The following is a 17938-nucleotide window of genomic DNA, read 5'->3' on the forward strand; positions in this document are numbered from 1 at the left end:
CTGTTGACACCAAAGCTTTCAGAATCATTTGAATCTCCCGTGATGAAGCTAACTCCGAGGGCCTTTCACTCACTCACCGCAGGCAGGTTGTTGGTCTTTCTGTCTTCGACCGACTCCTCTCCGGCCTCACTCCCCCAGCTCTCTCTGTGCTCTGTCCCCCAAATACTTCTACATGTCGCACAAGATCTGCCAGCAACCCTCTTCTGGCGAAACCTCCTCAATCAAGACTCTCTGCTCACCTTCATCTTTCATTCCTCTTTTCTCCCGCCTCTGGAACCAACTCCCCCACTCTCTTCAATCCCACTCCTCCCTCCAGATCTTTAAAACAGCTGTTCACCACCATCTCTTATCTTCTGCCATCCAAAACCTTGATATTTTGTACCCCCGTTAATGCACCCCAAACGCACCTCCTTCCAATTCCCTGTTTTCTTTCCTGAACGTACCTGTAGTGTCCATCTTGTTTATCCCATGTACTCTGCATGGGATAAAACATTGCCTCATTCCATAAATCCCATGTACATTGCCATGTACATTCCCATGTACATTTATCCCATGTACATTGCCTCATCCCATAAAACATAAAACATTGCCTCATTGCCTCACTGCATGGGATAAAACATTAAAAACATTGCCTCAAAAAGAGAACCATGACAATCACAAGTACATATGGGCAGGGTGCAGCCCGAAGTGGAGATCGGTTTCTGAGGTTTGGGACATGGAATGTGGGGCCAATGACAGGGAGATCAGGAGAAGTGGTGGAAGTATTGGTCAGAAGAAGAGTGGACATATGTTGTGTGCAAGAGACGAGATGGAAGGGAAGTGGTGTGAGAATGGTGAAGGGTAGGCAGGGACAGAAATACAAGTTTGTGTGGCAAGGGTGCCCGGAGGGTGTGAATGGTGTTGGTGTCCTGTTTTCTGAGGAGCTTGTAGACAGTGTGGTGAGTGTGACTAGAGTGAGTGATAGGTTGATGATGGTGAAAATGATGATTGGAAAGCTCTTGGTGAACGTCATCTCGGGATATGCTCAGCAGGTTGGTCGAAGCGATGAAGAGAAGGACAAGTTCTGGTGTGCGATAGAGAAGCTGATGGAAAACGAGAAAGATGAGGAAGTTGTTGTGGTGGGAGGAGACCTGAATGGACATGTGGGAAGGAGTATGGATGGTTTTGAGGGAGTTCATGGGGGTTACGGATATGGTGTGAGAAATGGAGAAGGTGAAAGGATTTTGGAGTTTGCTGATGGAGCTGATTTGTTGATTTGTAATACTCAGTTCCAGAAAGAGGACAATAAGCTTGTTACATACACGTCAGGTGGGTCGACGACAACCGTTGACTACCTGATGGTGCGTCGGCGAGATAGGGGGCACCTCCGGGACACAAAGGTGATCCCGGGGGAGGAGGCTGTTTCACAGCACCACTTGGTTGTCTGCGACATAAGGGTGAAAGGTGTGAGGAGAGCTCGGCGGGTGAAGTACCAACCGAGAATGAAGGTGTGGAGGTTGAAAGAGGTGACAGTAAGGGAGGCATTAAAAGAGAGGCTGAGTAGGGTAGAGGATGATGTGGTTGAGCTTGAAAGTGTTTGGATGTCAATGAAAGCTAGTCTGTTGGGAGCCGTTGGTGAGGTATGTGGATGGACAAAAGGACCACCGAGGCACTCGGAAACATGGTGGTGGGATGTTGAGGTTGGAAAGAGGATTGACGAGAAGAGGAAGAAGTTCAAAGAGTGGCAGAAGGCGAAGGGTACGGGAGCAGAAACAGCAGAGCATGAAAGTTATAAGGCAGCCAGGAAGGCTGCAAAGAAAGAGGTAGCAAAGGCGCAGGAGGCATGTAGGAAAATGTTCGGAGAACGCTTGGATTCGGAAGAGGGTCAGAAAGCAGTATTCAGGATTGCAAAGCAGATAGCGAAAGAGAGGTGTGATGTGATGGGGGTGAGTTGCTTGAAGGATGAAGTGGGACAAATCGTTGTCGACCCAGATGGAATTAAAGGAAGATGGAAAAGATATATGGAAATGCTGTTGAATACAGAGAATGAATGGGATGGCAACATAGAGAGTAACCCAGTTTTAGGACCGGCAGAGAAGATAACTGAGAAGGAAGTTGAGGAAGCGATAAAAGCAATGAAGAGTGGAAAAGCGGGAGGGCCGACGGGAGTTGTGGGAGATATGTTGAAGGCAGCAGGAAGTTGGGGTGTGAAGAGAATGACAGAGATCTGTAATCTGGTGGTGAAAGAAGGCCGCATTCCAGTGGATTGGGTACTGAGTACCCTCGTCCCTCTATACAAGGGGAAAGGTGACCCTCTGGAGTGTGGCTCGTACCGAGCGATAAAGTTATTGGAGCATGGAATGAAGGTATTGGAAAGGGTGTTGGAGAGGAGGATAAGGAAGAAAGTGAAGATCGACGAAATGCAGTTTGGATTTATGCCAGGAAGAGGAACGACAGATGTGCTTTTCATTGTGAGGCAGTTGTAGGAGAGGTACATGGATAAGAGGAAGAAGTTGTTTTTTGGGTTTGTTGATCTGGAGAAAGCATTCGATAGGGTTCCACGCAAAGTATTGACATGGGCATTGAGGAAGTTAGGAGTGGAGGAATGGTTGATCAGAGTAGTGATGGCAATGAACAAAAGAGCATGCACAGCTGTAAGGACGAAGGACGGGAACAGTGGTGAGTTTGAGGTGAAGGTGGGAGTGCATCAGGGGTCGGTACTAAGTCCACTACTATTTGTAGCTGTGATGGAGGTGCTGGCTCAGACCGTAAAGGAGGGTTTACCGTGGGAGTTGTTGTATGCAGATGATCTGGTGTTGATTGCGGAAAGTATGGATGGACTGAAGGAAAAGATGAACAAGTGGAAGGAATGTTTGGAGACAAAAGGTCTGAAGGTGAATATCGGAAAGACAAAGGTGATGGGAAGTGGTAAAGCATGTGGTGAGGTGGAAAGAACTGGGAAGTGGCCGTGTGCTGTGTGCAGGAAGGGTGTCGGAGTGAACTCCATTCAATGTACAATGTGTGCTGAGTGGGTTCATCAAAAATGTAGTGGTCTGAGAGGGTCATTAACCAGTGTGGCAGCTACATTCAAATGTAAGGTGTGCACAGAGGGAGCTGCAGATGGAGGAAATGTTGAGTTGGATCTTGGAGACGGCGTGAAGCTGGAAGGTGTGAAAACATTTTGCTACCTCGTAGACATGCTGAATGGAGAAGGTGGATCAGACTCGGCAACGGTTGCTCGAGTGAGATGTGCATGGAAGAAGTTTCGGGAACTGAGTGGCGTGCTGATGAGGAGGAGAGTGTCGCTGAAGCTGAAGGGAAAGGTGTATGCTGCATGTGTGAGAAGTGTTATCATTTATGGGAGCGAGACATGGGTAATGAACGTAGAGCAGCAACAAAGGCTGGAAAGGGTGGAAATGCGAATGGTTCGATGGATGTGCGGAGTATCGTTGAGAGAGAGGAAGACAAATGATGAATTGCGAAAGATGATGGGAATATTGCCTGTGATTGATGCTGTGAAGAGGAACAGGTTGAGATGGTTTGGTCATGTATTGAGGAAGGATGAAAGTGACTGGTTGAGAAGAGTAAAAAAAAAAAAAAATAACCACCTTTAGAGGCCATTTTTCCCCGCAAGCGGGGGTTGGCCTTTTTCGGGAACCGTGGTTGTTGTTGTTTTTCGGTCCCCTTTTTGAAGCAATGTTTTACGGCCGGATGCCCTTCCTGACGCCAACCCTTTTTGCCACCTTTAACGACAAACAGGGAATTACCAGTGAACTGGTCCTCAATTAGCCGACCTCGGAAGGATGACAGGCTGAGTCAACCCCCCTGGCGTTAATTCAGCGATCGACCGGGATTCGAACCCAGGATCCTAGGATCCTAAGCTGGCACCCTAGCCGCTAGCCCAACACCAGGGTTCCAACTTTGTAACTTGAGTTTGTAATTTTGTAATTTGTAATTTGAGTTTGTAACTTGGCCTGATCCATGCCGGTTGGAATTCCCACATGTGCTTTATACTCTACTTATAAACCAACTGTTTATTCTCAGTGCAGTGTCTTGATCTCTCTTCGGAGTTAGCAGACATCGCATCTAGACCACCACATTTTTTTTTTTTGGAGTGAAGAGGTGGATAAATTCATTTTTTAATAATAGCTTTGACAACAAGTTTGATAATTAATTTCAGTTGATGAAGAATTTTAAAAAATCACTGTTTGATATTAAAATTAGAATATGATCCACGCGGTGACCCGGGTTGCCCCATGTTAATTCCACCAGGGTTCCAACACTCAGGTTGAGAAGAGTGATGGAAGTTAATGTAGAAGGAAGTAGAGGACGGGGAAGACCGAGAAAGACTTGGCTAAAGATGGTGGAAGAAGAAATGCGGACAAGGGGGTTAACAAGGAGAGATGCAGAAAATAGGGCAAAATGGAGAAGATTGTCATGGGGACCGCAAGGCTAACCCCCGCTCTAGCAGGGAACATGGCCTTAAAATGCATGTTGTTGTCTGCCTCAGCCCTCTCTCTTCCACAGAGCTCCCGATGTCCATGTTCTTTATTGGTGTTGTGCTTCCCTCTCTCTACCCTCTTGTCTCCCGCTCCCTTTATTATATGCTTTATGCGTTATCTCTTATTAAAGTCTCGACTTAGTATACAAAAAAAATAAATTCAGTAGCACTTGGTCGTTAAATTCTTAATTTCTGGAAAATTCTTAGTTTCAGGAAATCTATCTTGTTGCTTTCATACTACGTACAAAGTACTCGGGAATTCCAACTCCATTGAACTCGATCCTCTTCTAATGATTGATGGAAAGCAAATATTGTTCATTTTGTTGCACTTGCAAAGCCTGCATTTCCTGGATGGTTCAGCAATGGGAATATGACACCAGGGTATTGCTATGGTATGTTACTGAATTGCCAATGTAAATAAATCTTTTGTGTGGTTTAATTAATTTGTTCCATTATATTCTTTAGATTGTAAGCCTGGTGTTGGCTTAGCGGTTAGGGTGCTGGCTTGGGATCCTAGGATCCTGGGCTCGAATCCCGCTTGATCGCTGAATTAATGCCAGGGGGGTTGACTCAGCCTGTCATCCTTCTGAGGTCGGCAAATTGAGTACCAGTTCACTGGTAATTCCCTGTGTGTTGCATGGGGCGACTAACAGGGTTGGCGGCAGGAAGGGCATCCGCCATTAAAACATTGCTTCAAAAAGGGGACCATGGTGCCCAAAAAAGGCCAACCCCCACTTTGCGGGGGAAAATGGCCTCTAAAAGGTGGTATGGTATGGTATATTCTTTAGATTGTGTATTGGTTACTGATACTTGCAAAGTGGTCACCTCTCCACCTCTCTGATGTTGCCAAAAGCTACTGTCAGCATCCTCTTGATGTGTCATCTCCAGACACGCATGAGTTGCACTTTCACCTTCTCCTTAATTTTGGGGGTTTTCTGGATTTTTCTTTCCGGTTTTTTTTCTGGATCGCCTCACCAACCCCATTCCCCACCCAAAGATTGCAGCTCCCCCTTTTTCTTCAAGTCCTCAACCCTCTTCCCAACTCCAAGTCAGCATAATAGTCACGAACTGTCAAGACTGTCAAGGTTTCTCGATGAAGTAAATCGACTAAAAGGAAATTATTCCTTGGATGGAATTGACTGAATAATTTGTGGTTATATTATGTTTTACTTATGGAAGGTGTGCAAACCAGTGACTCCGAGATTATACACCTTCCATGAAACTTCAAGCTTCGGCTCACACAAGGCATTGTCACAGAGTTATTTTGTACACCACACATGTACATAAAAAGATAGTGGAAGCATTGGTAAAGAGGGCCAGGTTCTGTTTGTAAGGGAATTCGTTCCCAATGGTGCGCAATATGTATGGAATTTGTTATGATTTTCCTTCGACAGCATAATAGTCATGAACTGTTAAGACCGTTAAGGTTTCTCGGTAAAATAAATCGACAAAAAGGTAATTATATATTCATATAATTGACTGTAAATAGTTTGTGATTTTATGACTTTTTACTTCCGGTGGGGTTAGTGCCAACCAACGACTCTGAGCATATACACCACGTGTGCAACAAAAATGAATACAAGTATAAATTACATGAATATCAATACTTGTAAACGTATGCATGCACTGTCTAGACCCAAGACCTCATCGTGCTGTGGTTCTGATGTTTACCCTGTTCAGACACAATCGGTCAACTTGCATTTATGTATAGAATATAAGATAGATAGATTTTTTTTTAAACACCTTGAGAGGCCATTTTTCCCCGCAGAGCAGGGGTTGACCTTTTCCGGACACCGTGGTCCCCTTTTTTGAAGCAATGTTTTATGGCCGGATGCCCTTCCTGCCGCCAACCCTGTTATGCCCCTCTTGCGACACACAGGGAATTACCAGTGAAACTGGTACTCAATTTGCCGACCTCGAAAGGATGACAGGCTGAGTCAACACCCTGGTGTTAATTCAGCGATTGACCGGGATTCGAACCCAGGATCCTGAGATCCCAAGCCGGCACCCTAACCACGAAGCCAACACCAGGCTTCATAAGATAGATAGATAGAAGATAGAATATAGATAGATAGTTTGATAGATAGAAGATAAATTATTTTTTAAAATAAATTGTAAAATGTCAGCAAATACATGTCCCATGAGTTTGGAGTCGGTGGCTCAGTGTGTATACAAATTGCCAAGTATTTCACAAACGTGGTGGCCAGGCCTGATGTTAGGAAGTAGTCAGGGCAGGAATATGTAATTTGTTCCGGTTGTCGATGATAACATGCTTACTCTTCACAAAAGACACTGTGGGATTTTTAACGTCCATCAGTAAGCAACGTGGGCAGACAGGTACCGAGCTATACCAACGACAGGTTATCTCGCACTCATCGATGCCACGTCTTGACTGTATCACACAAGTATACCCAGAATAAATCCCAGAATATATAAGATATACACAACACACAACAACAACATGCATTTTAAGGCCATTTTCCCTGCTAGAGCAGGTGTTAGCCTTGCGGTCCCCATGACAATCTTCTCCATTTTGCCCTATTTTCTGCATCTCCCCTTGTTAACCCCCTTGCCCACATTTCTTCTTCCACCATCTTTAGCCAAGTCTTTCTCGGTCTTCCCCGTCCTCTACTTCCTTCTACATTCATTTCCATCACTCTTCTCAACCAGTCACTTTCATCCTTCCTCAACACATGACCAAACCATCTCAACCTGTTCCTCTTCACAGCATCAATCGCAGGCTCTATTCCCATCATCTTTCGCAATTCATCATTTGTCTTCCTCTCTCTCAACGATACTCGGCACATCCACCGAACCATTTGCATTTCCACCCTTTCCAGCCTTCGTTGCTGCTCTACGTTCATTAGCCATGTCTCGCTCCCATAAATCATAACACTTCTCACACATGCAGCATACACCTTTCCCTTCAGCTTCAACGACACTCCCGTCCTCATCAGCACGCCACTCAGTTCCCGAAACTTCTTCCATGCACATCTCACTCTAGCAACCGTTGCCGAGTCTGATCCACCTTCTCCATTCAGCATGTCTCCGAGGTAGCAAAATGTTTTCACACCTTCCAGCTTCACGCCGTCTCCAAGATCCAACTCAACATTTTCTCCATCTGCAGCTCCCTCTGTGCACACCTTACATTTGAATGTAGCTGCCACACTGGTTAATGACCCTCTCAGACCACTGCATTTTTGATGAACCCACTCAGCGCACATTGTACATTGAATGGAGTTCACTCCGACACCCTTCCTGCACACAGCACATGGCCACTTCCCAGTTCTTTCCACCTCACCACATGCTTTACCACTTGCCATCACCTTCGTCTTTCCGATATTCACCTTCAGACCTTTTGTCTCCATACATTCCTTCCACTTGTTCATCTTTTCCTTCAGTCCATCCATACTTTCCGCAATCAACACCAGATCATCTGCATACAACAACCCCCACGGTAAACCCTCCTTTACGTTCCGAGCCAGCACCTCCATCACAGCTACAAATAGTAGTGGACTTAGTACCGAACCCTGATGCACTCCCACCTTCACCTCAAACTCACCACTGTTCCCGTCCTTCGTCCTTACAGCTGTGCGCGCTCTTTTGTACATTGCCATCACTACTCTGATCAGCCATTCCTCCACTCCTAACTTCCTCAATGCCCATGTCAATACTTTGCGTGGAACCCTATCGAATGCTTTCTCCAGATCAACAAACCCAAGAAACAACTTCTTCCTCTTCTCCATATTATTTATATTATAGAATATATAATATATAATAAATATATAATATATAATATAAATAATAATAATAATATATAATATATGATAAATGAATATATAATAAATGAATACCCAGAAGCAAGTTCACTATCTCTAAGCCAGCCCTTTGAACCGCATTTAAAATATTAGGTTATACAAATACAACATTGGTGAGGCTTTGGCTGAAGGTTTCACCATACCTGTCGAGAATGAGGTTTGAGGCGAAGACCAGCTTTCCAGGTTGGGACATGGATCTCCATATAAGGCCCATGATGAGAACCTCCAGCCAGCTGGACTCGAGCAGCAGCACTTGATCTCTCAAGCTTATTTGCACAAATCCTACAATGTCACACGGAATGGCAACAATGGCAAATGATCACTCACAAGACTGACCTTCACATCATAGTCCAGGTCGGCATGCATCATCTATTATAACGAGTGGCTCATTACAGTGATTGCACAAATGCACAATTCATTCAATTCATCCCTGATGGCCTATATTCTTGTTTATTTTCCTCTTGTCTTCTTCTGCATTCAAACTTCCTCATTCTCCATCAAAGTTAACTAACTCGTGAAAAGAAGCACTCCTCTGCATTCACAATAGTGCAGAACTTGTTAGAGGCACAGAAGTGCTTGTTTGCCTCTTATTTACTCCGTATTACATCTTTCCCCGCTTATCCTCTTCCACCAAACTCACAACTCGAGTGAGTTCATCTCTCATCCACCCACGAGCATCACAAACTATCCAACAAGCCCTCGTAGCGGCGTTTAAATGCCTGTGGGTTTCAATTTATCGGTCTATGAATGTGGAAGGAAAACAAATGGAAAAGTCAAGTATAACCGTCGGATACGCGTTTTCAGGAATAAGTGCACTCAGAGCCTTCATAAACCAATAATAGTGCACGGACTGCCAATAAGGCAACTTTGAGTCAACTCAAAGTGCACCTGCACAAAAAACATGCCAGCTGTTACAGAAGCCCTGAACAAGTAAATGATTACCTTTCCTAGAACAAGCAAACCACTGTCATATTGTCTGGTCCATTATCACTTATGTCAGGTCATGTCTGGTTTGCATTGGGATGTGCCAAGACTGTAAAAATAAAGTCTGTAAGCTGTGATCTCAGAAAATGGGGAAAAAGCTAGTTAATTAAATATGAGCTTTTAGATTTATCCCACTACCCGCTCCCCGCTCCCAAAAGTTTCCATTAAACGAGTGGCAAAATGGAAAAATAAATGGAAAAATGATCCATGTGTTTCAAATGTGTTTTCACGCACGTGGTTATATACCTTTCAGGATGGTTATATTCAAAGGCCTTTCAATGCTTTCTGCTGCGTTGGCCCAATTGATGGGTTCCTCCACCACCGAAAGTGGATGGAAGTTATGTTTTCACCCCTGTATGTCTGTTTGTTTGTCTGTTTGTGAACAAGATATCTCATAAGGTTGTCGACGGATTTGGACGAAATTTGGCGGAGAGGTTGGGTGTGTGACAAGGACGAAATGATTAGATTTTGGTGCAGATCAAGTTCTGGATAGTAGAATGTTTTACGTGATTCTTCACCATTGGGAGATCGGGCCAAAAACGATACATAGCAGGATATCTCAAAAAAGTTGTGGACGGAGTTGGATGAAACTTTGTGGACAGGTTGTGTGTGTGACGAGAAATAATCTATTCAATTTTGGTGAAGATCTGAATATGTATTCGGATACGATAATTATTTAATTTTAAGTGATTCTTCACCATTGAGAGATCGGGCAAAAAGCGATATACATATAACATATTTTAAAAGATTTTGGACGAGTTATGACTAAACATGGTGAACAAATTGGTTTGGTGATAAGAACAAGCCGATTAGATTTTGGTTCAGGTCCGAATCCAGATTCGGCCCATCAGTGGGATACAAATATGTGATACAAATCCCATACTTCTTGTATGGGAGTTGTTGTATGCAGATGATCTGGTGTTGATTGCGGAAAGTATGGATGGACTGAAGGAAAAGATGAACAAGTGGAAGGAATGTATGGAGACAAAAGGTCTGCAGGTGAATATCGGAAAGACGAAGGTGATGGCAAGTGGTAAAGCATGTGGTGAGGTGGAAATAACTGGGAAGTGGCCCAGTGCTGTGTGCAGGAAGGGTGTCGGAGTGAACTCCATTCAGTGTACAATGTGCGCTGAGTGGGTTCATCAAAAATGTAGTGGTCTGAGAGGGTCATTAACAAGTGTGGCAGCTACATTCAAATGTAAGGTGTGCACAGAGGGAGCTGCAGATGGAGGAAATGTTGAGTTGGATCTTGGAGACAGCGTGAAGCTGGAAGGTGTGAAAACATTTTGCAAGATGGTGGAACAAGAAATGCGGGCAAGGGGGTTAACAAGGAGAGATGCAGAAAATAGGGGCAAAATGGAGAAGTTTGTCATGGGGCCCACAAGGTTAACCCCCACTCTAGCAGGGAAAATGGCCTTAAAATGCATGTTGTTGTTGTTGTTGTTGTAGTGGGATACAAAACATAAACTGTTCACCAGGTGGAGGTATGTGCTCTACCGAGTGCCGTCCTAGTTGTTTCTTTATTTGTGAGCAGGATATCTCAAGAAGTGATGCACAGATTCTGACGAAACTTGGTGAGCAGGTTGGCTGTGTGGCAAGGATGAAGTATTGAAGTAGTTCGATTTTGGTGAAGATCCGGATCCAGATCCAGATATGACAAATGTTTTTTTTTTTTTGTGATTCGTCACCATTGGGTGATATGGCCAAAACAATATCCCGTACTAGTAGAGCAAGATATTTCAAACGTTGTGGATGGGTGATGACGTCCCTTAGTGGATGAGTTGGGTGAGTAACAAGAACAAGCTGATAATGTTTTGGTTAAGGTCCGGATCCAGATCCGGCCCAGCAGTGGGATACAAAATGCAAACTATTTAGCCGAGCAGGTATGCGCTCTACTGAGTGTCGTTCTAGTATTGATCATGTGATTATAATATTACAAGCAATGATGGATAATATAATCTTACTACAATTCACCAAATGTCTGTCTGTCTGTCCGTCCGTCCGTTCCCAGGTACCGCAAAAACGGCTGAACCGATCGCAACGAAATTTTGGGTGTAGGCTATATTGCCCAGGTAATCCTGGGATGCCCTGGATTAAAATAGGCTAAATTGATTTTCCAATTTTTCCAATTTTCCAGTTTTTCCAAACATGATGGAATAATATTTACCGATATGAACAGTGATGTGGCTTTTATTGAAATTCTACAAATATTGTTTATATTTTGATGATTTGCGTGTGATATGATTTTACGGATGTTTACATAAATCGTTTAAAATAAAAAAGCCTTCAATTTCTGATATTTTTCCTTTTCATTTGGGCCTCCCAATTGAAGCCCTGCCCGTAGAGCGGGTACTGTTGCTAGTATTGATAATGCAACCCTGTAATAGCCACGGGGTTCCTGGGAATGCAGCCTTGCCATTGGTTGATTGCTTAATTGTCATGAGGTTCTGGAAGCAGCCTTGGTATTGGTCATCTAGCTTGGCCCACCCCCAGCTTGTGGTTTTTGTAGGGGATGTGAACATCGATTTCCCGATGTATGTATATCTATATAAATAAAGGAGGAGTGTCTGTGTGTGTGTGTGTCTGTCTGAATGTCTGCTTATAACTCAAGAACTACACATCGGAGAAACGTTTTAGACACAGATTCGGAATCAGCATAAAATTCCGGTGGTTATAGGCTACTTTTTATTTTAATGGTTAAAAAAACCGGGCCTCATTTGTAATTGTGCATTTGACAAGTGAACATCAGGTAAAAGTTCAAACTGAACAATACCCTGACGAAGGCGTGGCCCCATCAATGTGTCACGAAGGGAGGTGCCGGTGAACCCTTGCGACCAGTCAGGGCCGAGGCGTGTTCACCGGTAGGCGGAGCGAAGCGCGCGCGGGTTGATTTGCAAGGCGCGTGATATAAGCGCCGCCGCGGACTACTTCAACAGATGAGCCAGGAAGAGAGAAGGAGTCGACCACCAAGGCAGAAAGAGATGAGCGGGAGACGAGGCAGATGAGACGAGAGCAGAGAGAGAGAGAGAGAGAGTCGGTCCGCTACCACGACGACACGGACCGCGCTGATGATGCTGGCAAGATATTTTTCCTCGATGCTCCTGGCAGGACAGGAAAAGCATTCCTCATTAATATCATCCTGGCCAAGGTTCGTCAAAAATCGGAAATTGCTCTGGCTGTGGCCTCAAGTGGAATTGCAGCTACACAGCTTGAAGGAGGAAGGACAGCACACTCAACTTTCAAACTGCCTTTGGATTTGACCAAGCAAGACACCCCAACCTGCAACATTAGCAAGAATTCAGCAAACGCCAAGATCCTTCAACAGTGCAAAATCATTATCTGGGATGAGGCTACTATGAACCACAAGCAGGCATTCGAAGCAGTGAACAGAACACTCCAAGATATTCGCAACAACAAGAAAATCATGGGTGGTGTGACAACTGTTCTGGCTGGAGACTTTCGTCAGACTCTCCCAGTCATCCAACGGGGCACAAGAGCAGATCAAGTCAAGGCCTGTATCAAGTCTTCTTATCTCCTCTGGCCACATGTGCAAAGACTTACCCTGAATACCAACATGAGGGTCCACCTTCTTGGTGACAACACTGCAGGGGAGTTCTCAAGCCAGCTTTTGAAAGTTGGCAATGGCCTATACCCTCAAGATGCATCAGAACAAATAACTCTACCATTTGGACAGTTTGTTGAAACAAAAGATGACTTGATCAAAAAAGGTCTTTCCCAATATGGAGACCCAGTTCCAGGACTCATCATGGCTTGTCGAAAGAGCCATTTTGGCCCCCAAGAACAATGCTGTTCAAGAGATCAACAATTTGCTCCTCCACCAACTTCCCGGTCATGAAAGAAATTATGATTCTCTTGACAAAGTGACAGATGAAGATCAGCCAGTAAACTTCCCAACTGAGTTTCTCAACAGTCTTCAGCCTCAAGGACTCCCAACACACAGGTTGATTCTCAAGGTGGGAGCACCAATCATGCTTCTAAGGAATCTTGATCCACCAAAGCTGTGTAATGGAACACGATTGACAATCCAGCAAATGATGCCGCATGTCCTAGAGGCAACCATCCTCTCAGGACAATACAGAGGAGAGAAAGTATTCATTCCAAGGATATCACTTATTCCACCTGACCTGCCATTCTCCTCCAAGAGGATTCAGTTCCCCATCAGGCTATGTTTTGCTATGTCCATCAACAAGGCGCAGGGGCAATCAATGAAGGTTGTAGGCCTGAACTTCACAGAACAGGTGTTTGCCCATGGCCAGCTGTACGTGGGCTGCTCGAGGGTTGGAAAACCAAGCAATCTTTATGTCTTGGCACCAAGTAAGAAAACCAGAAATGTTGTTTACCAAGAGGTTTTGGGAAATTGAAAATTGAAAAAACGTCATGTAGGAAATGTACTGTGATATTGCTCTAAAATATACATGTTCTTTTCATCATATATTTGTATTATTCTTATTCAACCCGGGCTAAGCCGGGTACCTCAGCTAGTATATATATAAATCACACAAAAGGAGGTTACTGCGCCTCTGCACAAGCGATGAAGCAATAAGTCCAACAATGAGTTCATGAGCACGTTGTCAATGAGAATGACACGGTTTCTGAAGCTATACACTGACTTCCTGAGAAATTCTTGAAAATACATCACGTTATGATTCACAAAAGTTGGGAAGTGGAATGCTGGCTAGTAAGGCCCAACAACCATTGAAAGGCATTGCTATAGCAGACAGTGATTTTACACAAGGGTGACTGACCAAAATTGCTCCACAAAGTAGAAAAATACAGGATGCAACAGTCGGATTTAAACAAACTACACTTGATTCAATCAGAACAGATGAAAAACGTACGAAGCGGCATCTCAATTCGCACACAGAGGGAGCCATATTGTCGCTTAATGTTGTGATCATCATGCACGTCATTACTGATTATGTGACCTAGGTATGTACACCTGTCAACATACTTCAATAGGTCACAACAGAAGTAAAAATCAGGTGGTAAGTGGTCAAACCTAACCAGTCGGGGTCTGAAACACGTGTTATACAAAATATCAAGTTGAGCCACTTTATGCTCACAAATCTCCAACAACATCCGTAAAGCGAACATAGAAGGAGCCAGTGAACTCCTATCACCAGCATAACAAATGTTATTGACAGACATCACTGACATGTTACCACCAAGCTTTGCATTATTAAAACTTGTTGACAGATCATCTGTGTACACGTTAAACAGAAAGGGGCCATGACATCACCCTGTCTGACCCAATTAGACACCCGGAAAGTATCAAAGAACATATTGCCCCATCGAACCATGGACGTGTGTTTCCCCAACCCGTTTTGCAAAAGACATATGAGCCACATAGGTAAACCACGTTCCAACAACTTTTTGAGCAGTGTCCAGTGATTAACTGGCAAACGCCTTCTGTGTATTGAAAAAAAAACAAATAAATACAGGACTTCCCTGGGTAACATTTTAAAAAAAAACTTTCTTCAACACAAACTAAGCTAAATCAGTGGAGAGACTCTTTCAAAAACCAAACTGGTTTATCACAAATACTTACATTGGATACATATTACAAATGCACATCATCATTTATACACATACACACCCGTGCACACGCGCCTTGAAATTTGAAAGAAGGCCATTCTAGGGATGGTGCCTTTCCGCCACAAGCGGCACACTTAGCAAGTTGGCAGGCCTGCCCCGTCTTTGCCGAGATTTCAGGCATTTACGTCTTGCAATAGTTTGTCTTCATCTGAAGGATATCTGACAAGTACCGCATGTGAAATTGGCAAGAGCACTGGCCGTCAGTTCTTGTCTAGCAACAAGACGAATAGCGGTTTCCTGATTCGCTAAGTCCATCTCCACTCTCTTCTTCATACGGGCATATAACCTCTCTTTGCATTTAATTCCTCAAGAATCCCTTTGCTGAGCAACATGGAACCAGTAGTCTCCAACAATACTAAACTTCTTCGGGTCTTCCCCTCACTGTTTCTCCATCTCAGCTTTGTTCCACGTGCCAGGTGGTGCTGTGGCAACAATCCAAATAGGAGTTTCTTTGGGATGCAGCTGTCTTCCATCCGGGCAAGATGACCTAACCAGCGAAGTCTTTTAGCTGCAATAATATCTTCAAGTGACTCCTCCATCCCAAGCTCTCTCCCAACTTGTACACTATTAATATGCCCTGTCCATGTTTGAGCCTCACTTATACCTAATATGCTTTGAGAGGGACTTGTTCTGGAAGGCCTCAATCTTCCTGGAGATACCTTTCTTGTTGGTCCATGTCTCAAAGCAATGCAACAGCACACAAAGCACAACAGCACAGTAAGGTAGTCTGTTTGTCTTCAGGGAAAGATCATTGTTCCTGAATACAGGTCTGTGTAGGACTCCAAACATTCTGGAGACACAGGCAATTCTTCTTCTACCTCCTTTGTGATACCACCATGCGATTCAATTATTACCCTGCGCTCGCGAAGCGAAAAGCGGGGTTAATAATAATAAAAAATCTTTATTGTCCCATATTCAGGGAAATTATTCTTTGGTGACACTGTAAGTTGACCATCATTAAAACATAAAACACAAAGGGAATAAGAAAACAATATAAAAAGACATAAAATATAAAATAAATATAAAATATGGAAGATTGACTAAACAGCAAAATGTCTAGGAATTTGAATTGCACATGGTACAAATGACCTTTTGAAAATGTTCTTCTTCATCCTCCTTACACGAAAGCGTCTCCCTGATGGCAGTTTTTCAAAAAGTCCATTCAAGAAATGACTTTCATCAGTACACACCTGCACGGCCTTCCTTTTCAATGCTCCGCAAGTATAGAAACTCCATACTGGTTGAAGGCCCACCTACAGCTTTAAATGCCAGTGTAATGACCTTTCTCAATCGTGACTTATTCCGCACATTAAGATAACTGTACCAGGAAATCAAATTAAATGATAAAACACTGATCAGTAAGGAATTGGTCAACATCCGCATCACCAAATGAATTCAACTTCCTGAGAAGATACAATCTTTGCATTGATTTCTTGTACACAGCATCAGTATTTCCATCAAAAGTTAGCTTGTTATCAATAAAGGTGCCCAGGTATTTAAATTTGCTAACAATTTCCACCTTATCACCATTTATGGTTACAGGCTCATGATTGTGACCTTTCCGAAAGTCCAAAATCATCTCTTTTGTGTTGCACACATTCAGAGTAAGACAAAAAATCCCCACACCACTTATTCAATGTGTCAATCTCATCGAGGTGAAGATACAAAAGATGATTGATTGGAAAGACAGCTCACAATGGCGATATCGTCTGCATACTTAATAAAGTTACAAACTTCTTTAAGAGCCACACATCCATTGGTGTACAAACTGAAGAGTAGAGGTTAAGCATTCAGTGCGGTACGCGTGCCGTACATGTCTGCATTTAAAAAATTCATTTTCTCGGCAACCGTTGATCCGATTGACACGAAATTTTACCATAGGAGGGCCTCCTCCTGTAGAATATTTTAATGATTATTATGACGTCATAGGTCACGTGGTACAGACACCATATCGGAAAAAATCGAAAAAAGTTGCACCTCTATCTCCGAAAACGCCGCATGGAAAAAATTGAAGCATGGCTCATTGTCAAGTACTCCCCTTGCTGAATAAGATATGTTAATGATGATGTCATCGGTGCCTTCGTTATGACGTCATAATTCGACAGGTACAACACTTATCCGATCATTGTGAATTTTTTTTTCTCAGCAACTGTTGGTCTGATGGGCACAAAATTTTCACCATAGGAACTCCTCCTCATGTACAATATTTTAATGATAATCATGACATCATAGGTCATGTGGTACAGGCGCCATCTTGGAAAAACCGAAAAATGTTACACCTCTATATCTCCAAAACCGCTGCATAGAAAAAAATTGAAACATGGCTCATTGTAAAAAACTCCATATGGGGAATAGGTGTTGTTAACGATGACGTCATTGGTGCCATAATTATGACGTCATAATTTGACAGGGACAACGCTTAGACTGATCAGTTTGAAATGTATTGAGCGTGATCAATGTAACAATTATATTAGAGAATATAAATTTATGATGTCATCGCTCACGTGGTCTGACAGCCATATTAGATCAAAGAAAAAAATGTTCAAAAACAGAAGAGTTGGCTCGCAACAAGTTGACTGCGCAGGGTAAGTATTCTATGAATACCATCTAGTTGCTCTGAGTTATCGGAAGTCATTCATTACCTTAATAGCTTCTCCTCTGATGGATATTGGCTCTGCGTCCTCCTAGTCCTCACATTTCACCCCACTCCACCCTGTCCCTACCAGCATCTTCACTTTTGGCATGCTCATCATTAACACCACTCTGAAGTCACCTCATCAAGTATGCATGTCGTTCTCTCCAAAATCCCTCTCTGGTGATACACACTGAAACTGCATTATCAGCAAACAGAAATTCAGTCTCGTTTAGTGTAACTGGTCTTCTAGTCCTTTCATCCACTAATCCAGCACTACATTTGTACAGCACATCCACCCAAAAGGGTGGGCGTTGTTTCTACCGCTCTCAATCACCAGATTGAAATAAAGAATAAAAAGTGTTCGGGAGATATTGCATCCATGGTGCAATCCATTATTGACTTCAA

The 17938-nt window shown here is 43.5% G+C and overlaps 1 protein-coding gene across 2 annotated transcripts in view; it reads right to left on the minus strand.

Annotated features, from left to right (window-relative positions):
* LOC137426566 (estrogen receptor beta) overlaps positions 1–17938 on the minus strand; it is a 348041-nt gene that overhangs the window by 104536 nt on the left and 225567 nt on the right. For both annotated transcript variants that reach the window (XM_068115196.2, XM_068115198.2), the window contains exon 5: positions 8442–8580. In XM_068115196.2, the coding sequence (XP_067971297.2) occupies positions 8442–8580 (139 nt within the window). The remainder of the gene's footprint in view (positions 1–8441; positions 8581–17938) is intronic.

Source organism: Myxine glutinosa, chromosome 5 (genome assembly GCF_964187855.1).
Source record: "Myxine glutinosa chromosome 5, kmMyxGlut1.1, whole genome shotgun sequence".
NCBI classification, from domain to species: Eukaryota; Metazoa; Chordata; class Myxini; order Myxiniformes; family Myxinidae; genus Myxine; species Myxine glutinosa.